This window comes from Bacillus rossius, chromosome 14 (genome assembly GCF_032445375.1).
Source record: "Bacillus rossius redtenbacheri isolate Brsri chromosome 14, Brsri_v3, whole genome shotgun sequence".
NCBI classification, from domain to species: Eukaryota; Metazoa; Arthropoda; class Insecta; order Phasmatodea; family Bacillidae; genus Bacillus; species Bacillus rossius.
In genome coordinates, this window is record NC_086341.1 from 5410878 (window position 1) to 5433153 (window position 22276).

The following is a 22276-nucleotide window of genomic DNA, read 5'->3' on the forward strand; positions in this document are numbered from 1 at the left end:
TTTCCTTATCGGATTGATTATTGATAAACAATTTTGTGTTCTGATTTGAAAATGGTTGTCAAAATATAAGCACTTTGTAGCAATACAGTTATTTATTTCACAATAGATATGTAACTCACTGCGCGATGTCCACAGTGAGACTGAGTGACTGAGGTTAGTGAACAGTAGTGGCGGTATAACTGGAGGGGGGAGTGACGTTGCCAGAGTGTGCACCACCCGTGTGGACTGTGCGAGTCATCTGCGAGGAGATGTAGTGGTTCTGTTTGTCTGCCCCAGATGCCAAAAAAATCAAGAACCAAGAAAACAAATCAACACAACAATTCGCTTTTGTTTCGATGTTTCTTTTTTTTTTTTCTCCCCTGATGGTTTGTTCGATTGTTTCTGATAGTTTTAGGATCTAGTCGCGACCCACTAGTGCAGGGGCGTAACAACTAAATTTCCAAAAAGGGGGGGAGGGGGGCAATATACCTTTTTTTTTATAAAGAATCATCGATCCCCCATATTGAAGCGGGGGAGGTCCTGGGAACCTCCCCCGGGAAAAAAATTTGTATTTCAAGGTGGAAAAATGGTGCTATTTAAGCAGTTTTATTATCTAAAAATTGATTACACAGCACTTCCTTTGCCCCTGTTTGCCCCCACTTCAAAGTTTCAGAAGGGGGGGGGGGGCAATATACCCTTGCCCCCCTTCCCTGTTGTTGCGCCCCTGCACTAGTGGGTCCGAGGCCCGACGAGCCGCGAGCAACAGGAGGGACTCGGAGAGTGACGGCGGGGTGGCTTGTGTTGCAGACTGGAGCGGGGACTGCGACGGGCCGGGACCCTGCCCCACGGCCGGGCCCGACGAGGCGCTCTGTCCACCCGACTCGGCGCCAGACTCCAACGGCACGTGCGCCTGCCTGGAAGAGCGCTGCGCCCGGCCCACCTGCAAGTACGGCGCCCGGCGCGAGCTGCGGCGCCGGGGCTCCGGCCTGCCGGGCGACTGCTGCGACGTCTACGAGTGCGTCTCCCCCAGAGGTGCGCCCCCCTCTCCCCTACCCCCTGACGAGGTCCTTCAGGTCTCCGCAACAGTGTCGTATCTCTTTATTCCACACCGCTGTTACAAAGCACGTGTACGTCCCACGCTTACAGTACCCACTGTCCACCGTCCACACGATCCGCATGGTCCCAATCCGTTCCATCGTCACCACGCTGCACTGGTCAGTTCACCCATTACTACGCTCCCTCTTCCATTTCTTTACGGTTCTGTTCCATCCACTGCACTTCTCAATCCAACTCTGAAGATCTCGATGGATGACTGCATGACATATATTAGTAACAACCTGAGTTTAGGGAAATATACAAGATGGAACATAAGGTTTCGATTCAGGGGGGGTGAAGACGAAAAGGGAGAGGGAGAATTTCAGTGTACTACACGAACCAATATGGCGGCCGTTTGTTTACAAATGTATCAGTGTGCCTTTATTGAAGGTTAAATTGGAGGGGAAAAAAAGTTGTATTCTGAATATTTGTTTTGGACTATTTTGATCTAATTTTCTTCCGAACAGCTTAACTAAAGTCGTCAATATTGATATGTTAAAAATCAGAAGAAGAGGATAGGTCGTGTCTGACTGCTAATGCTCCACCTGTGTACTGTGGTAGTCTCCGGTAACAACGCAGTGCTAGTGTGGTTCGTGTGCCGGTGTCCCCAGAGCGCAACTGCAGCGGGGTGTGGTGTCCCGATGAGAAGCTGGACTGCCCGCGCGACAGCTACCGGCTGCCCAGCCACCGGGCCCCGGGCGACTGCTGCTCCGTGCCGCAGGGCTGCCAGTGCCTCCCGGCGCCCTGCCCCATCGCCAGCTGCGCCCCGGGCCAGCACGCCAACGTGGTGCGGCTGGGGAACGGCCGCCCGGGCACCTGCTGCCCGCTCTTCGAGTGCGTGCCCAAAGGTGAGGACAGGAGACGCGAACACGTTCTTCCCACATACAGTCTGTAAGTGGGCCAACAATGGGACCGGCCGCCCGGGCAACTGCTGCCCGCTCTTCGAGTGCGTGCCCAAAGGTGAGGATAGGAGACGCGAACACGTTCTTCCCACATACAGTCTGTAAGTGGGCTAACAATGGGACCGGCCGCCCGGGCAACTGCTGCCCGCTCTTCGAGTGCGTGCCCAAAGGTGAGGACAGGAGACGCGAACACGTTCTTCCCACATACAGTCTGTAAGTGGGCCAACAATGGGACCGGCCGCCCGGGCACCTGCTGCCCGCTCTTCGAGTGTGTGCCCAAAGGTGAGGGCAGGAGACGCGGACACGTTCTTCCCACATACAGTCTGTAAGTGGGCCAACAATGGGAACGGCCGCCCGGGCATCTGCTGCCCGCTCTTCGAGTGTGTGCCCAAAGGTGAGGGCAGGAGACGCGGACACGTTCTTCCCACATACAGTCTGTAAGTGGGCCAACAATGGGAACGGCCGCCCGGGCACCTGCTGCCCGCTCTTCGAGTGTGTGCCCAAAGGTGAGGGCAGGAGACGCGGACACGTTCTTCCCACATACAGTCTGTAAGTGGGCCAACAATGGGAACGGCTGCCCGGGCATCTGCTGCCCGCTCTTCGAGTGTGTGCCCAAAGGTGAGGGCAGGAGACGCGGACACGTTCTTCCCACATACAGTCTGTAAGTGTGCCAACAATGGGAACGGCCGCCCGGGCACCTGCTGCCCGCTCTTCGAGTGCGTGCCCAAAGGTGAAGACAGGAGACGCGAACACGTTCTTCCCACATACAGTCTGTAAGTGGGCCAACAATGGGACCGGCCGCCCGGGCAACTGCTGCCCGCTCTTCGAGTGCGTGCCCAAAGGTGAGGGCAGGAGACGCGAACACGTTCTTCCCACGTACAGTCTGTAAGTGGGCCAACAATGGGACCGGCCGCCCGGGCAACTGCTGCCCGCTCTTCGAGTGCGTGCCCAAAGGTGAGGGCAGGAGACGCGAACACGTTCTTCCCACATACAGTCTGTAAGTGGGCCAACAATGGGACCGGCCGCCCGGGCAACTGCTGCCCGCTCTTCGAGTGCGTGCCCAAAGGTGAGGACAGGAGACGCGAACACGTTCTTCCCACATACAGTCTGTAAGTGGGCCAACAATGGGACCGGCCGCCCGGGCAACTGCTGCCCGCTCTTCGAGTGCGTGCCCAAAGGTGAGGGCAGGAGACGCGAACACGTTCTTCCCACGTACAGTCTGTAAGTGGGCCAACAATGGGACCGGCCGCTCGGGCAACTGCTGCCCGCTCTTCGAGTGCGTGCCCAAAGGTGAGGACAGGAGACGCGAACACGTTCTTCCCCTGGCGTAGGAGCTTTCCTGCAAAACTTGACATGTCCATCACCAGTAAAAATGTATGTTTCACATGTTTTCAGACCCTTTTTCTGAGGTGAAGAACACGACCATTTCACGACGATACAAAACCCAACATGTCCAAGTCATTTACAAGTATGAAGTATGGGTTTTTGTGCAAAAAGGGTCTCAAAACATGTGACAAATACATTTTTACTGGTGATGGACGTGTCGAGTTTTGCACGAAAGCTACTCTGTAATTAGGCCAACAATGTAGCTGTAGCTTCTGAGGCCAGTTCGTCAGCAGCTGAGGTTATTATGTTCGCGAACCTCTGATCGGTGGCTGAGGAATGTATTCCGGCATGTGGGTTGGATACCACGTCTCCTGATGAAGCTGTTGGAATGTAAAGGAAGATGTCGGCTGGTCTCTGAACCAGGACTGCTGGGGAGAAGAAGCTTGTGGTGGAGGAGGTATTAGGATGGGGAATCAACTTACGGTTTGTGGAAGAGGCTTGTTGGCAGATTTGGGAAAGGTTGGAGGTACTTTTGGATATTGTGAACAAGGTTAGGTAGAGAAATTTTGAAATGAGGGAGGGCCTTGAGTGTGGAAGAAACCTAGAGGTAAGAAAGGAACTTGGATTCGGGGGGAGGCACGTGAAGTGGGGAGAGGAACCAGGTCATGAGGGAGGGATTTGAATAGATGAGGGACATAGGGTTGGGAAGGGGCTTGGCATAGAGGAGGTACTTGGGGTGGGGAAGAGAGGAACTTTCGGGAAAGAAACAAGACGGGTGTGACAGCAGTGTTGCGGTTGTGGAGTCCCCGTGCCTTGCCTGGCTCCAGCGGTGTTGGTGTACGTGTCTCAGACGCGGACGAGGGCTGCATCACCGAGGCGGGGCTGGCTGTGGCAAACGGCTCCAGCTGGTGGAAGGACGAGTGCACGCAGTGCTCGTGTGACGCCGGGAAGATGCTGTGCGCCGTGACGCACTGCCCCGAGGCGCCGGCGTCTTGCAGCGAGGTCCGCAAGATGCCCAATGAGTGCTGCCCCGTCTGCGTGTGTGAGTTCCCCGTCAGTGCCAGTTGGCCCTTATTATCGTACTTATCTCACTAGTTGATAGTGGACCTGCTGCAGACCTTTGGGTGACTACGTGCACACAAGTCTCGCAAAGAGGCGCTAGTCGCTCATCGTGTACTGCACTCTAGTATCTGTTTCACGAGCCACTTGAAAAAGCAGGGTTAATATCAGAGCTGCTTTGGTCAATACTCAGCAGAGACTAGAGAATTATACACATGGAGCATAAAGTCCGATTCTAGGCGAGGGGGATTTCAGTGTGCTACACACACCAATACAGCGGCCGTTTGTCAACAAGTGCATCAGGTGTACCTGTATTAGAGGTTAAATTGGAGAAAAGTATCAACTCATATCATTACGTTTCTATTATGAACACTAGTTTTGGACTTTTAATACATATATAAACATATTAGCCATTAATATATTTTTTTTCTAATTTTCTTTCGAAAAGCTTAACTATCAAATCAGGCCGGAACAGCTGGTACAAATTATAAACAAACACCCGCCATATTGGTATGTGATAATCAGGGGGGTGGGGAAATGGTGGGAAAACGGCTTCACATCTATATCCTTTCCTTATCTCTGGGATTCACAGTGCCATTGCCAAAACCACATACATTTTTAGTTATTTTATGTTAAAATACTATTGGTTACAGTACACAAATGTGTAACAATGTTCCTCAAAGTTTTATTTTATTTATTTATTTCAAAATCACATATATTTAGGTAATTATACAGTTTTGCGTTGCAAGCAGGGAAGCCTACGATGTACATTCTGTATTGCACAGACCCGAACAAGCCCGAATATCAACCTTCGGCCAAACGTCGGCATTAAAAAGATTTGAAATTGAGTATTTTTAATGTAGCTATACTAACCTAACATAAACAACCATCCACAATTTTGTAAAGTAATAAACAAAACAAAACTGACGAAGTTGGCCGAAGGTAAGGTAGGTATTCGGGCTTGTTCGGGTCTGTGCAATACAGAATGTGCATCACAGGCTCTTGTTGCCAGCACGCCTAGGTGATGTAGGAACTGTGGGCCCGGTGTGCAGCAGCGGACCTGGCGGAGGGCGAGGCAGCCGGCCAGGCGCCCCACGGCTGCGTGTCCTCCCGGGGGCAGATCCTGCGCAGCGGCGACTCCTGGCAGGAGGACCCCTGCACTTCGTGCGTGTGCGCCGGCGGGCGGAACAAGTGCCAGGCCTACATGTGCGAGGTGTCGTGCGACAACCCCGACTACGTGCCGGACGAGTGCTGCCCCCTCTGCAACTGTGAGTGCGCCCATTGGCCTCAGTGCATTGCTCTTTGGCGTCAATGAATGCTTCGCCCTTGGAATTGTGATTGAAATGTTACTCTCATCACGCCCAAAGATGTTTCACTTCAAAAATATTTAGTTAACACCAGTAGCGTAGCCAGGATTTGTGTATGGGGGGGGGGGGGGGGGTGTGGTTAAAAAGCATGGTCTCCCTCCCCCCTATTAAAGCGGGGGTCCCCCGGAAAATTTTTGATTTTAAGGTGTAAAATAGTGCTATTTGAGCATTTTTCGGTACTTAACTTTAAATATTGTAATGATAAAAATATTAATTTTTTAATAAAAAAAATTGTTTTGAGTGATGAAGTAAGAAATTAATTAAAGATATTTTAATTAATCCCACTCAAAATCATAAATAATGCTCGAAGCTCGACAATACAAAAAAAAAAGGAATAAAAATGGTTGGGTTTCGGCAAAACTGGCCTATTCCTGGAAACAATTAGCTTTAGCTTGAAGAGTTACCCAGTCACCACCTGCTTATAATTACCGCGCTGGTTAAATACAATAGTAAGATATTTGAAAACTTGGGACCCGTCACGGCGTCACAACCTTATAGCTTCTGCTCGCGACAGGGGTAGGAGAAAGGAAGGAGAATCGGTAGGGCTCGCTTACTCTTCCCCTCCAGTGCAGTGGCCAATGATAGCAGTAAGACACCCAGGCTTTTAGCTAACCTGCTTTCAGATAAGAAAAAAAAATGGGGGCTAAGGGAGGGGGTTAGAACCCCTAAACCCCCCCCCCCCTCCACCCTTGGCTACGCCCCTGGTTAACACAGCTAAAACAATGCTCATATAACACTTTTTAACAATACTGATTTTTTCACATGTCATTTAAATAATAACGTATTTGAAAGAACAGAGGGTCCTTACCCTGTTGGGAAGGGAGAGGGGGCTAGAACGTATCGAATAGCCCCCAGAGGAAAGGGGAGTTCAAAAGCCCCTGTCAGAAAATTTTAATAAAAAGAAACTCTTTAAAACAACATTTCTAAGCCAGCCAGGAACTTAAATTTTTAAAGTAGTTTGTCTAATTCAACTTGTGAAATTTTGATATTCTTACCAAAATTCTAACAAATTATGTTCATAGTCTAATAAATATAAGTCTACAGTTTAATGACAAATATTTGATATACATGTGTGTATGATAAAAGGGCTTGTCTTGCCCTAGAGCCACCCCTGAGTTAAGGTGTTGCCTCCCATTTCAGATAATGATTTTATATTCTAGTAATCATAGATCAACGTGTAGACTTTTTCAATGGTTGTAACTTTCACGAAATGAAATATATATACATTGCATACTTTTTGCATAATTAGCTGCAATGAAGTTACATTTTTAACGTTTTTGGGTTGTACAAATAAGGATAATTTAATGAATTACAGAACTGAAATATTTTAGGTTTAACTTCAATGCTACCAGCCACTTCATGATATTTTGTGCGTTTCAGGCACAAAAAAGTAATTTTATGTTTCTTGGCTGTCAAAATCCTCACATATTTTGAGAAATTTTGAAATGCCAGGTAAAAATTTAATAATAATTTCTAAAAGAAATTCTTACCATTTATTGAAGTAACCAGCGCCATTACAGTTAAAGCTTGGATATTTTTTTTTTGTTCTGTTAACCAGTTGGTTCTCCTTTTATGTACAGCCCAAAAAAAAAATTTCAAAAATGTATTTTTGGGAGCTAATCATGCAAAAATTATGCGATGTATATATTTATCATTTTGTGAGTGTTAAACCATATAAAAAGTCTACGAGTTGATATATGTGGTTACTGTCAGGGGTGCAACAACAAGGGGGGGGGGGGGGGCAAGGGTATTTTGCCCCCCCCCCCTTCTGAAACCTTGAAGTGGGGGCAAACGGGGGCAAAGAAAGTGCTGTTTAATCAATTTTGAGATGATAAAACTGCTTAAATAGCACCATTTTCCACCTTGAAATACAAATTTTCCCGGGGGAGGACCCCCGGACCCCCCGCTTCAATAGGGGGGATCGAGGATTCTTAATAAAAAGATATATTGCCCTTCCCTTTGGAAATTTAGTTGTTGCACCCCTGGTTACTGTAAATATAAAAATCATGACCTGAAATGGAAGGGACTTTGTTTGTGTCGTAAGCTCCTGGTTTCTGCCGGACAGCTCGCGTAGAGGGTTGCTGATGCGTGTCTTGTGCGGGCCGTGTTCTTGCAGCGACGTCGGTGGTGGTCGTTCCGCCCCACTGCCCGGCCCTCAACAACTGCTCCCTCAAGTGTCTGCAGGGCTTCGTGAGGGACGCCGCGGGCTGCTTCCAGTGCCGCTGTGAGGCAGGTGTGTGTCCCGAGACCACAGCACGTTGGCCTGGCCCCTCCTGAGGATTGAGAGTTCGGAATACCATCCAGCACGCGAATGACAATCATTATTCTAATGTAATGTGTGACACATTATTATGGCAGTTGAAATGCTGCAGAACTGTGCTGTTAAGTTTCCTTAAGGTGGGGTCTCTCGCACCTCGTGTCTTGTTTTACAATTTTCTCGTCGTTGCTGTTAGGCAAGGACTGTTTCTGTAAATTTAGCACTCTTGCATTTGTAGTTCCGGCAGAAATATTTTTTCAAGTGATATTTACTAAGTGTGATATAATTGCTGTGAAATATCATGTCGTCGATGACAATTTTAACATTTGCTCAACTTTTTAACACCCGTTAATTAACACTTAGTAAATATCTTTTGGAAATACATACTTATTTACAAAACAACAAAAGCAAAAGATATTTAGTGTTAAATTTACACAAAAAAAAGTCCATAACTAAAAGAATGATGAGGAAATTATGATAATCAACGTGGAGTGTGAAGGTCCTGTATTTTGTTAAAAAAATTTTAGGGGGGAGGGAGGAAACTTCTAGTTCCTCATATCAAAACATGGGGCTGCAATTTTAATGCAGCAGTTTCAACTTATTATAACCGTTGTTCGAAAACATGCTGTGACCAAAACAATAATAATAACCCCTTCAATATTTTTTTTCTAATTAAATTACGAATATCTGGAGCTAGTAACATTACATACATAGTTACATGTTTACGTTGTAAAGTTAAAAAAAACTAAACTGTACAAACGAGGGTGCGTTCTGAAATGTTTTCGCGTAGCACTGCTGTTACGTGTGTAAAAGTATCTGTGGAATGTAGGACTTCCCGTTGTCCAGCACACATGCTTACCATCCCTCGTGTGTGGGTCAGATTGTGTCCACAGTTAGTACTTTCCTACTAGGTCTAGTACTTTTGTAATTTTTTTTAGTGATCTAGCACATTTATGCTCAGATCTAGTGCTTTTTTTTCCTTTAATATTATAATAATAATAATACAGTAACTCCAATGTGTTTTATTATTAAGCTTAATTATTTTTTAAAAAAACTATGGAATGTATGTGTGTGTGTGCGGTGTGATATTTAAGTTCGAGCATCGCAATGTCATAATAACTTCCTAAATTTTTTGAACCATAACAAATTATAATTTAGTAAATATCTTTTGAAAATACTTATTGCAGAAGAGCAAAAGCAAAAGATATTTAGTGTTAAATATACACAAAAAAAAAAGTCCATAGCTAAAAGAATGACGAGGAAATTATGATGATCAACGTGGAGTGTGAAGGCCCTGTATTTTGTTAAAAAAAAATTTAGGGGGGAGGGAGCAAACTTCTAGTTCCTCATTCCAAAACATGGGGCGTGTGGCCGTGAACCGCGACGTCTGTGCAGAGGAGTGCGTGCTGGACTGCCGGCACGGCTACGAGCGCGACGGCCTCGGCAACAAGCTGTGCCAGTGCGCCGCCGCGCCGCCGACCCCTCCGGCCTGCCCGCCGCTCGCCGGCTGCCACAGGAGCTGCCCCCACGGCTACCGCGCGGGCAAGGACGGCTGCCCCGCCTGCCGCTGCAGCCAGTGCCGCCAGCTGACGGACTGCGCCAAGACGTGCGTGCACGGCCTGCGCACCAACGACCGCGGCTGCGCCATCTGCAAGTGCCGCGGTGAGTCTTCCCCCCCCTTTACGGCACGGCCCCGCCTGCTCGAGGGCCGGACGAAGTCGCGATGCTCGCTGGTGCTTCTAGCGCCTCGCGGGGAGGGGAGCTAAAATGGGAGAGTAATATTTATTCACTTGAATATTGTTGAATATTGTTGGTGTTAAAACACATAAAAAGTGTTTGAGGGCAGATGAACCGTATTTTTTTTTTGTATTGAAAGATACATAGTATGCAGTCAAACCTCTCATCCATCCGTACTCTAACTGGGACCAAAGACGCAATCGAGAATCCAGAGGTAATTCAGGTAATATGGGTAATACAAGCAAAACAAAATCCTTAAATACTTTATTACAATAAGAACATAAGTTTCGTAACAAAACTACTGGTGGTGCTTTCCCCCGCGTGGAGCGCCAAAATCAGCCGCGCTCGCTCGCGTCGGAAGTTGCCGATCTGCGACGTCTTGTGACGTCTGCCTTTCCTTCAGCCCGTGTACACTCAGGGGGGGAGTGCAGTTGTTGGAACTCTGCCCCAGGTTAAAGATGCCAACAGGACCTACGAGCTATGAAATCAATGTTTTTTTTATTTGTAATTGTTACAAACAGAGTTTTTTTTTCTTTCTTTCTTTCTTTCTTTCTTTCCTCATTAACACAGGACCGGATTTAGAGGTCCGGAGGCCTCGGGGCAACAGAGGAGCGGAGGCCCCTGGCCCCAAATTATTTTCCAAATAAAATTTTTTCGGTCGAGTTTTCCAATAAATAATTTATTGTGAAATCAAGTAGATTCTCTTAGTATTTAAAAAACATACATAAATATCATCGGAGACAAGAATTATATCAAAGGAAAAGATGTTTACTAGTGTTTACTGGTCGGAATTTGAAAGATTTTTTTTCCCGAAGTCTCTATTGTGGGGGCCCCTCCGTTTGTGGAGGCCCCGGGGCTTTCGCCCCGGTTGCCCTCCCCTAAATACGGCCCTGCATTAACACATTAACAAAGGTATTTGCAAAATGCATCGATGATGGAGAACTGTAAAACTATTTGTATTGCCGCAGTTGGTGCATAATCTGAGTACCTAGTCAGTTCAGGCGAATTGAAGTGAGGCAAGCAACATAAATGCAAGACATCTTTTTTTTATTCTTATTTTAGATGTGTACTTTGTATTCCCATGTTTTGATCATACCTACAAGTAGAGGGATGTGTTATTCTTGTCACAAGTTTGAAGAGGCGTTTGGACGGCCGAATCAGCCACCACACTTGTGTATCAAGGGTCTCTTACACAGCCACTTCCTAAAATTTGAACTTAATACTTTTGTTTGAATTTTTTAACACTAACCATTAGCTCTAGGGGTAGAAGATATAAGAGTTGAATGACAAAATAGTTTCATAATTCTCTTAGAAAGCACAATATTAAATCCGTCAGTTATACATATATATAAAATAGAATGTTGGTATGATATCGTTTGACAGATAGACATGAAAGTTGGCACATCAAAGTGTTTTTTCATGGAGAAGGTTTTTACGCTATCCATTTTTTGTAACTCACAGCTATATGGCGCTGCAGCGCATAAACTTCTAAACCGTTCAACCGATCGCCATGGGTAAACAGAAAATCATAGGTCACAGACATACAAACAGTAAATGTGTGTCATTTCTCTATTTCCACATCACTGTAAAAGGATATGTTATTTTTATTGGAGTTGAATAGAATCTTTAAAAACATTTTGATTCCATTAATTTGCGAAAATGTTTTATCAATACTTTTGAAATATCCCAAATCATATGGAGTGCTTTTTACATAAAAGGTCTAGAATGTTCCTAAATATATATGAATATCGCAATGTACCTGTGCCTGTAGGCTGAGCAAAGGGACTTTCGTTTTTGTAATTTAGTGGACCATTTGTAAAAAAGTACTTTTCTGGCTGTCAAATCATGTGATCTTTAATCGATAAAGAGCAAACAGACATGTTCAAAAATTAATATTCTTCAATACAGTGTTATTGTTATTGGGGCAGATTTGATGTCCTTCAAAAATTTCTTGTCTGAGACAAAATTAACTGCAGCTAAATGTGAAACATTTGAAAAGAAATTTGTATTATTATTTGACATATTGTGGAGCCATTTTATGAACACCAAATTTTGATACTTAATATCATGAAAAAATTCCAATGAAATAATACAAAATAGTGGATTGTGCTTGGCAGTGTCTGTGCCAACGTGGTATTAGTGGTACTGATGAACCATCTACTCGTAATGTATTTTTAATACGATGGAATGATCACATAAACTTTGATCTCATTGCCTTTAAAAGAGGTAACTGTCTAATGCACTTCTGGTTTTGTGTTTTGTTTGCAGCATCTGCCAAGAGTCCAGTAGACATCTCGCCTACAACTCACATATCATACTCTCCCTGTGTATCTTCTGGTGAGTTCTAGTAAAGTTGTTGTTGATTGATGTGTTCTTCATTATTCTAGAGCAAAATACCAATGAACTATCCAAATATATTTTATTGCATTATGTTTGGAAAAAAAATTAAATATTTAAGTGAATGAAAGAATTGTATTTAAATTTTTGATTTACATTAGCAGTTCCCAACCTTATGAGTGCTTCAGTACTCTTGATCGTCAATAGGTTTTACTAAGGCTCACTTACGTACAGGTAAATGTATTGTAACAAAGAATCATAGTTTGTTAATATATTAAGTGAACATAAAAACTCTCATTACTAAGAGCATTTTATAGTTACATTAATGGAGTTTTTTTATTTACATAAGCCCAGTATGTACAAGCTTCAAAAAAATTTTCAAAAACAAAATAATAAAATCTTTATTGCAATTTTTTACGCCCAGAGTATGATTTGAGCCGCAGTTGGAAATTCTTCGTGGCCCTGAGCTTGGGAAACTCTGAGCTTGTTTTAGTATAACATTCGAGACAGATGTATGAAATGATTGAAATGGATGCGTTACTGGGGAAAACGGAAGCACCCGAGAATGATCCACCGGCTTACTGCGGCGTACGCCACATTTCCCAACAGCGAAAAAATTTAGGTTGGCTATGCTAGGAATCACTGGCAGATTCATAGAATTGTTTAGGTGGGGGAGTAGGAGGTTTTTTTTTTTTTTTTTTTTTTTAAGTAAATAGGGGGAAAAAAATTCAATAACTATTGACACTAGCACACTTGCAAGTGGGACCTACAAAAGCAGATGACGTGGTTCTCACACAATTAAAGTATTGCAGGTGTTGTACCAGCTCATCTTACATCACTCAAAATAACATTCTTCACTGATATTTTAGAAAAAATTTTTCCCGGCCTCCGACTTGGAAGGGGGAGATATATTTGCCCTATCCCACCCCTCCTCAAGTGTTTGCCACTGCCCGTGATGTACCGAGGTTTTTCGCCTCGATGGGAGGCTGTTGATCGGACCGACGAGCCACCGCAGTCCCAGGTATTCCCCAGCACTGGCCCTTGGGACCGAGATACAGAGGCTCGGCAGTCGAAGCCCCCAGAAAAGGCCTTCAAACGCATCTGCTGTTGCCTGCAGATTCTCAGCCAATTCGCCAATTCTGGTCCCATACATGCAATTTGAGCATGCAACTGCAGCAGGGTTACGCCCGGCATTGTCCTCTTTAGTTAAGGCGATACCGTGACCAGAGGTTGAGGCTACTCATCCCAACATAGTCAGTCCAGGGGTGCAACAACAGGGGGGGGCAAGGGTATTTTGCCCCCCCGCCTCTGAAACCTTGAAGTGGGGGGCAAACAAGGGCAAAGAAAGTGCTGTGTAATCAATTTTTAGATAGTAAAAATGCTTAAATAGCACCATTTTCCACCTTGAAATATAAATTTTCCCGGGGGAGGACCACCCCACCCCCCCGCTTCAATATGGGGGGATCGATGATTCTTTATAAAAAAGGTATATTGCCCCCCCCCCCCCCTTTTGGAAAATTTAGTTGTTGTGCCCCTGATAGTCACCACGATTATTCCCCCCCCTAACAGCGGTGCCCAGGTATTCCCCCAGCGCTGTGTGCGAACGGGGACGTGTGTGTGCGCAGACGGGCGCGCGCACGACGAGGGCGAGACGTGGTTCGACGGCTGCCGCGAGTGCTACTGCCACGGCGGCCTGGAGATGTGCAACCTGATCGCCTGCCCCGCGCCCAACTGCTCGGAGCCGGCCCTGGACGCGGGGAGCGGGGACTGCTGCCCGCGCTGCGCCGGGGAGGAACAGCAGGCCCCGGCGGCGGCCGTCATGGTCTGCCAGTCGGTGGACGGGGCCTACCGCGTGGAGGGCGAGTCCTGGCAGCTGGACCCCTGCACGCGCTGCCTCTGCCACGCGGGGCGCGTGCTGTGCGAGACCCGGCGCTGCCCCCCGGCGCCGTGCGAGCGCCCGGAGACGGCCGCCGGCTGCTGCCCGAGCTGCCCGCCGGTCTCCCGGGACCCCGCCCCCGAGGGCTGCGGCGAGGGCCGCCCCCACGGCGCCGCCTGGCGCGACGGCGCCTGCCGCAGCTGCGAGTGCGTGGCCGGGCGCGTGCGCTGCTTCGGCCAGGCCTGCCCGCCGGCCGCCTGCCCCCGGCCCCTGCTGCTCAAGAACCACTGCTGCCCCGTGTGTCTGGGTGAGTGGCCCCCTCCACGCCCCTCTAGGGGTAGCGGGCTGCCTCGGGGGTCACACTCAGGGGCGCAACAACTAAATTACCAAAGGGGTGGGGCATTATACCTTTTTATAAAGAATCACCGATCCCCCTATTGAAGCGGGGGGGTCGGGAAAATTTGTATTTCAAGGTGTAAAATGGTGCTATTTAAGCAGTTTTATTATCTAAAAATTGATTACACAGCACTTTCTTTGCCCCCCTTTGCCCCCACTTCAAGGTTTCAGAGGGGGGGGGGGGCATAATACCCTTGCCCCCCCCCCCCCCCCCCTGCCTGTTGTTGCGCCCCTGGTCACACTGGATGGGTTGACTCAATTTTTGTAACCACAAAAAATCTTTTATAATTGTGTCGTGTATTTCCAAAACCGGTCATCTCCGCAAAAAAAAAAAAAAAAAAGAGAAAAAAAAGTTTGGTTCTAGAAGATCAAAATTCCATGGTAACTCACAGTGAATAATAAGTAGCAGTTATAATTACAAGAGCGGCCATATTCGTTTAACTAAACCGTCTTGAATGCCACATCGTGGAATTGAGTGAACAGTTTTCCTCGATTTCTCGCAAAACTGTTCTGAGGGAGATGGCCAGTTTTGGAAATACACGACTCATATATAGACACACACTCACACACAAGCACACACCAGCACTAGGTAACTTTTCCTTAAAAATTCCCATTTCAGCAGCTTCTAATGGAAGGAACTTGAAACTTAATAAACATATCTATTTTGGAAACCAGACAACACAACGACGCCTAACGAACCGCAGTATCATTCGTATTAAACTTTAGTTGGCTACTATGCTCTCGTTTGAGGATATTGTCAATCACAGACTTCATCCTTGACAGCTTCAGGTGATTCTCCGTCGTTCACATTTTCATAGAGAGGACTGGTGTATATATCTTTTCATTTCTAATGAGGTTGCTACTTTCTTCGTTTGTTTTAAATTTTAAAATATTATCGTGATCTAGAGCAGTATTTTTAGCATTAGGTTTTTACATTCTTGGTAAACATTATTGTCCTCTAATATTTCGCCTTCGTTCCTCTTCCGCGATGTTGTAGCCCAGTCTTCGTTATCTTTATTCACCTTAGTTGTACAGAAAATGGTACATTTCCTTAATGTGTGTATATCCTAATCACCTACTGTTATATGGGTACATTCTTATACTTTTTTCATAAAATTTCACCTGCAATGTTATACCTACATAAAATAATTTTTTTCTCTAAGCAGCACCTGATATTTGAAGTCTGTTTAATTACTTTCTAGTGATACTATATTGTGTAATTTTTTAAACTTAATACACTTTAACTCTAATAAAAGCGAAAAATATTTCAAGCAAAAAAAGTGAACCGCAGCTTTTGTTCTTTTTTTTTTGGCCAAGGAATTTTATTAAAATACTGCCCGTCTTGTTTTAAAATTCACTAAACCATTAAAACTGTAACATTTCCCTGTGTCTTTGTGAACTTCGGTTCTTGTCGTCCGCCACAGATGGCAGCACCGGGGTCACGCTTTTCCCGTTTCGTGCGACTCCTGCCGAATGCCGTGTGCCGAGAGCTAAGATGCTACATAAAGGAGTGGTTGAACGTACTAGAGCACTGTGAACAGGGGCGCAACAACAGGGGGGAAGGGGGGGGGGGGGCATGGGGATTTTGCCTCCCCTCTGAAACCTTGAAGTGGGGGCAACGTAAGTGCTGTGTAATCAATTTTTTAGATAATAAAACTGCTTGAATAGCACCATTTTCCACCTTGAAATAGGGGGGGATCGATGATTCTTTATAAAAAAAACAACTAATATTGCCCCCACCCCTTTGGAAATTTAGTTGTTGCGCCCCTGACTGTGAATGTGCGAGAAGCGCCAGGACCGGGTCTAGTGGAGACGTGGAAACGTACCAGAGCACTGTGAGAAGTGCCAGGACCAGGTCTAGTGGAGACGTGGAAACGTACTAGAGCACTGTGAACGTGTGAGAAGCGCCAGGACCGGGTCTAGCGGAGACATGCGTGTGTGTGTCGGCAGACGGCGGCGCGCCGCAGGTGTGCGAGGTCGGCGGCAACACCACCTACCTGGAGGGGGAGAGCTGGAGCGAGGGGCCGTGCCTGCACTGCGTCTGTGCCGGGGGCGCGCGCTCGTGCAAGAGGGTGGCGTGCCAACGCCCGTGCCCGGACCCCGCTGACCCCTGCTGCCTCGGCTGCCCAGGTACCTGCCCCGCCGCCGCGTCCAACGAGCCTGGTCTCACATCCGACTGTACTGTGTCCCCGCGCTCAGACCTGCATCCCCCCCGTTGCCTCGGCCAGTCCACGCTCAAAAACATTTTTCATTAATAGAGTCCGGAAAAATTTGCTGTAATAAGAGTAAAATTTCAAGACCAAATTTTAATGCAAAGTTTTTGTGGAAACATTTTTGTGGAATGTTTCGGAAGCCTAAAGGACAGAGAATGGTTACTTGGCCGAAGATATATAAAGAGAGCAAGCACTATGCTATATATATGTTGCTGGGCTCGTTTCCGTTCTTCCCTTTGTGGAATGGTTCGTCCCCCGCCCAAAAAAAAAAAAAAAATAAAAAAAAAGAACCAAGAGAGATAGATGAACGAAAGAATAAGACAGAAAGTGTGTGAGCATGTGCTTATTTCAGAAAATAGATATAGGTATCCTGTACAGTGAGCTGTGAATGCCTTGAATTTTATATTTGCTACCAGTGCACTCGCGGTCCTCGCGTCCTCACGTGCGACTGTACTGTGTCCCGCGCAAACCTACATCCCCCTGTTGCCTCGGCCAGTCAACGCTAAAAATATTCATCATTAATAGAGTCGGGAAAAATTCGCTGATTCGTTCGGCGATGGGCTGGAATTCAAACACACATACCTCTTAGATGATTTTGCTATTGACTTACTGTTCATCTGGACGAATCTCAACCAGTTATAAAACCCTCAACCAAAAGAAGGATCGAATCACAGAAAAGCCAGCTGAGATGACTGACTCGCAAGTCGGCAGCCAATGAACTTGCGTTATTCGCCCGAGTGTACAGGGGTATGTGCAGTCTATCCTGAAGGCCATCGAAACCGCGAATTTTTCCGGTCCCTAATCAATAATTATAATTATATGATTAATTATAATAAGTTTGAATAAATTTTTTAAAATATTTTTATTTATTGATTTTTATTAATACCACAAAAAAAAATCAATGTTAAAACCCTATTATTATTATTTCACGGGAGAAACTATTTGTAGCAGTCGGTCAGTATCGATAACACGACAATCAATTAACGAACCAAATTTTTTTTAACGTTAAATGATACAAATTTGTTGACAAAAATTTTTTTTAAATTATGATTGCGTTTTTCAGTCACGTCTCCTTAGAAGTGAAAATTCGGTACTATCAGATGATACTCTCCATAGAGTACAAGAAAATGTATTTCCAAAATACTGATTTCAAATTTTCATTGTTGTGGAAAATTTAAAAAAAAATTTAAAGTAATGTCTGAATCATTCTTCCTCTATGTTTAGCATCTTGCTATATTTGCTCATTTTTTTTCTATTTTACACTTGTAAGCTGTTTTAGCTAATTTTCTACAAAAATTCTTTTTTCAGTTAAATTAGTTTAAATGTCTTTGATTTGCAAAAATCTTTACAACAGACTTTCTCTACTTAAACAGAAGAAATGTGTATGATCATGTAATAAGATGAAAACTAAACAAGATGCTCTTTCTTGCATTAAGCTTTAGCGGAAGTGTGAAGTAGATCACAGAAATGCTTCAGATACTTGGTTTTCCTCCAAATGTTACACTTCACCCGTGCGTTCTGGTTATCGTTCTTTGCCCTATCTTTGTGACCATACCTCGTGTTACAGCCAGGTTGCATGCATTCTGAGATGACTTCAAAATACAACCCAACCCAAAATTTAATCCAGTATTTTTTTGCATTATTTTATGAATTGAACCTGCAACTTAATATTTGTTAGTGTATTGCAGTAACAATTTTTTTATTTAGTTAAATAAGAATATAGATTTTTTTTTTGGGGTTTAAATCTAAGCAGACATTAAAAAATTATGGTTGTTGGACAAAAAGTAAACTAAAGGGTTATTGAAGATATTTGTTTATATGAATACTTAATTTACAAATATTAAGTTTTAAATAAGTTGCATCTAAAATGCTAATTTCACAATAATAGATGCTAATTTTTCGAGCCACTATGTATGGCTTGTGCCTGGCAACAGAGCACACTGAAACAAGGACAGTGCCAATGGCAGAAATAGTTAATTGGTTAGAGGCAGTCAGTACCTATTAAAATTGGTTGAAGGAGTGAAATTAAATCTACAATTTCATTGATAAATTTACTTTTATTTGTACTCATTAATTCAAATATGGTTATTAATTTAACGAAGAGATTATCTTAACTGCAACTTTTATACATGTTTGCTATTAAGGTAACTTCTTCCAATCTGTGTTATTCTGTCAAGCAGGGCCGCAACTAGGGGGGAGCAAGCGGGGCATACGCCCCGGGCGCAAAGCTGTGGGGGCGCCGAAATCGCTTGCATTGTAATTCCTTCCTACTACAACTGGTAACTGGTAAAAAGTTTTTTTAACTTGCATGCCAGGAATGTCTAATCTGATTTACAATATAACGTCTCAACATATATTTAATGAACAAGTCTAGTGATTATACGGACTACTTTATGGACATAGTGGGTTCATGCATGGAAGGTACAGTAGCACAGAAACTGTTACATGTAGGTATGGGAGATGCTTAAATAGCACCATTTTTCCGTGGGAGGGCCCCGGACCCCCAGCTTTATTGGTGTGGTATGTGCAAAAAAGGAGGGGGGGGGGGGGGGGCGCATGAATCCATTCATGCCCCGGGTGCCAGAGACTCTAGTTGCGGCCCTGCTGTCAAGGATAGGGCGATGATAGGAAAAGTAGGAAACGAATGGGAGTGTTTCAAGTTTAATGTGCCTCAAAAAAGTCAAATCGATGGTTGTTCCAATCGAGTGGAAGAGAGATAGATGCAGCGTTGGCGTTAATGAGCGTTACAGGACACTTTTTCGTGCGTGCAGCCGGCGTTCATCGATTTATTAGACGTCTACACATCAAAATAGCTGTATTCATGTTTGCTATAAATACACCTGCGCAGACGTCGGTTCTGAATGGGGTGCGAACGTTGCCTCGCAGGGGAGGACGGCGCGGCAGCGCGCGGGCTCTCGGACGTGGCCTACATCGCCGTGATCTCCCTGCTGTGCTGCGTGATCGCGTGCCTGGCGCTGTACATCTGGTGCGGCTGCCGCCGGCGCCGGCGCCGCCTGCAGCTGGGGGGCACCTGCTCGGGCCCCCCCGCCTACAGCGGCTTCCCGCACCCCCGGGACCACGCCCTCGCGCTTCCCCCGCGCTACGTCGCCGCCGAGCGCCACTACCGCTACAAGACTGTGCCCGTCATCCGGTCCCCGTCGATCCGCTCCACCGAGAAGTCTGCCCTGGCGCCCATCTAGGCCGGCCGCCCCTCCCGGGAGACTGCCCTCGCCAGACTTGCCGCGAGCAGCAAGCCTGTTGGCCGACGGGCAGCAGGCCGGTGTGTCCGGACGCAATTTTATTTATTGGGGAAAAAAAAAAACATTGATCGCCTCTTCCAGTTATTTTTTTTTTAAGATAACGTGTTCAATTTTTTTTTCTATTGGCATCATGTGTACATAAACATGTCAGATTTAATTCTAGAGGTATGAAAACTGTTGAGCATGTTTTTTTTTTTTTTTTTTTTTTCGAGGGAACACAAGTATTATTTATGTTTTGGATGGTTCGTTCGAGACAATTAATGAACTAGGCTATTTTGTTTTATAACCGAACTGTACATATGAAAGAACCAACCATATCTGGGGCTATGTATGCGATAAAGGAGAAATAATGCTATTTTGACAGTCGAAACCTGAAACTTTGTAGAAGAGGAATCTAAATGGGGGCCATGAAAATTTTTTTCGAGCAATGTTTGATTAGAAAGGTTTCTGGCATGCGTAGGTATGTAATTTTTTGCTGCAGTACATAACACGTCTGTCTGTAAAAGATGTTGGAGTGTCTGTAATATAAACTCATCTTAGTGTCTAAGTTATACGTGTAACCAGCTGTAAAGCATTGGGCATAATGCTAGTACAAACAACTTTGTTCTATTGGATTCGAAATAACATTTTTTGGAAAATTCGTTAACAGTCAGGTTATATCATAAACTACATCTGGTAAAAAAAATTTCAACTATTTCACATTCGGTAATTTATGTCAATGTGTGTACGTGTACGCTAGATTCAAATATGCTGCTGTACATAAAGCAACCACCATTTTCATTCCAGAGCTACGCGCTGTGACACGTCTTTCCTCATCGGCTGTCTGCAATTGGTGGAGATGTATGTTAACATACCTGCGAAGCCTAGATTTATCGTGCATGATTATGAATTTAATCAAATCTTCCAGATATCGTGATTAAATTTCACTCTGTGGTAACTGGCTGGAGTTTCGCTACATTCTCCGACAGTTTATTAAAAATAAAAACAAATATTTCTTAAATGAGTTATGTATATACAAATGTTATTCCTGTGTGTGTGTATATATATAGTGATGAGAGTATGTAAATCATAATTTATCACTGGTATCCGTCGTTCATAGTCATAAATGATTATGCCCGGTCGATTACTTAAATGTTCGATCGAGGGAGGCATGGACATTAAAAAAAAAAAAAAAACATTTTGTTTTATTGTTTCCAGTGATAAGAATAATTTATAATTGGTGGTTTGAAAGATGTGTTGTGACAATATGTGAGGTCAGCCTCGTGTGAAATGACTGGAGAGATAGTGTTGTTGGTAAAGACAGTCGTAGAAGTGGACTGTTTTCGTCGAGCGACACGGTTGACTGCCGAGAGCTCGGTTCGAGCGGCTGCAAGTCTGCGCATGCGTCGTCGCGGCTCCTCGCGCGGCGCGGATCTTGCGGAACAATGGACGGACAGTCGCTCGCCTGAGGAATTCAAATCGAACACTGGTAGTTTTCAAATTTGGAGGGTCAAGGAAGCTTAGATTCACATGTATTCAGTGTGATTTAACCAGTTGATCCATGTTTGTTTATTTATTTATTTTTTTGTAATTTTGAAGATCTGTGATGATTAAAATCTTTAGTGATTAAAAATTGGATTGTGTTTTGTCACTGATCTTGTCCTGTGCCATCAGATACACAAAAGTCATAAAAAAAAAAGGATGTGTTTACATATGTATGTGCATTAGTAATTATAATTATTTGGCATAACAAAAAACTAACATTAATTTGGCATGCAAATAATTAATAGAAATAAAATAATAAAATTGTAAAGATTAAATTTTTATAATTTTTTCATAATGTGCCTAATAGTGCAAAGTAACCTCACTTATAAATTACACCTGAAAAAGGTTATGAACAAAATTTCTATCACTAATATTCAAAATAATTAAATTTTTCTGCTAACGATATGGACCAGTTTTAACATCAGTCACTAGGGTATAATATTTAAAAGCACGCACACAATTTTTATTTGTGTACAGCCTTTTTTTGTATGTAGCCTTCTTTTTCATCCTGTAAAAATTTTGTTGAATGATGCATGTGTAACATAATAATTCACTGTGCTTACTTTTTCATAATGTGCCTAAAAAAAAGTTTAACTTCAAAAATATATTAATTTTTTATGCTGTTAATATATCCTAATTTTAAAATCAAATTAATTGCATTTGATAAAAAAAAATTAACGGATTGCACAGGTGTAGAAATTGCAGTCAAGTAAGTAAAATCCAAGGAAAAACTTAACAGGTTTATCAAATTAAAAAAAGATTAATTTTACCTCAGTTCACGACTGTGCAAAACAATCTAATTATTCTGAAAATCAAAATTATAAATATAAGTTATATATTTTTTTACTAGTAAATTTGTTTTGATTCTCATACATCAGTATGATCTGTATATCCATGAATAGAACTCAAAAAATGCCTCAAATTCCAGTAGTTAGGAAAATATAAAGT

General features: G+C 44.3%; 1 protein-coding gene across 3 annotated transcripts in view; it reads left to right on the forward strand.

The window, feature by feature from the left end:
• The window catches only part of LOC134539059 (cysteine-rich motor neuron 1 protein-like), a 313989-nt gene extending 292573 nt beyond the window's left edge, over positions 1-21416 (forward strand). Inside the window, exons 2-11 of one of the 3 annotated variants that reach the window (XM_063380767.1) lie at positions 787-1011; positions 1686-1922; positions 4153-4344; positions 5414-5629; positions 7845-7961; positions 9381-9647; positions 11991-12059; positions 13685-14242; positions 16282-16461; positions 19431-21416. In XM_063380767.1, the coding sequence (XP_063236837.1) occupies positions 787-1011; positions 1686-1922; positions 4153-4344; positions 5414-5629; positions 7845-7961; positions 9381-9647; positions 11991-12059; positions 13685-14242; positions 16282-16461; positions 19431-19744 (2375 nt within the window). In that variant the 3' untranslated portion in view covers positions 19745-21416. Of the gene's footprint in view, positions 1-786; positions 1012-1685; positions 1923-2753; positions 3267-4152; positions 4345-5413; positions 5630-7844; positions 7962-9380; positions 9648-11990; positions 12060-13684; positions 14243-16281; positions 16462-19430 lie in introns of those variants that run through there. The other 2 variants (XM_063380768.1, XM_063380769.1) reach the window with 2 other exon arrangements.
• Positions 21417-22276: the final 860 nt, after the last annotated feature.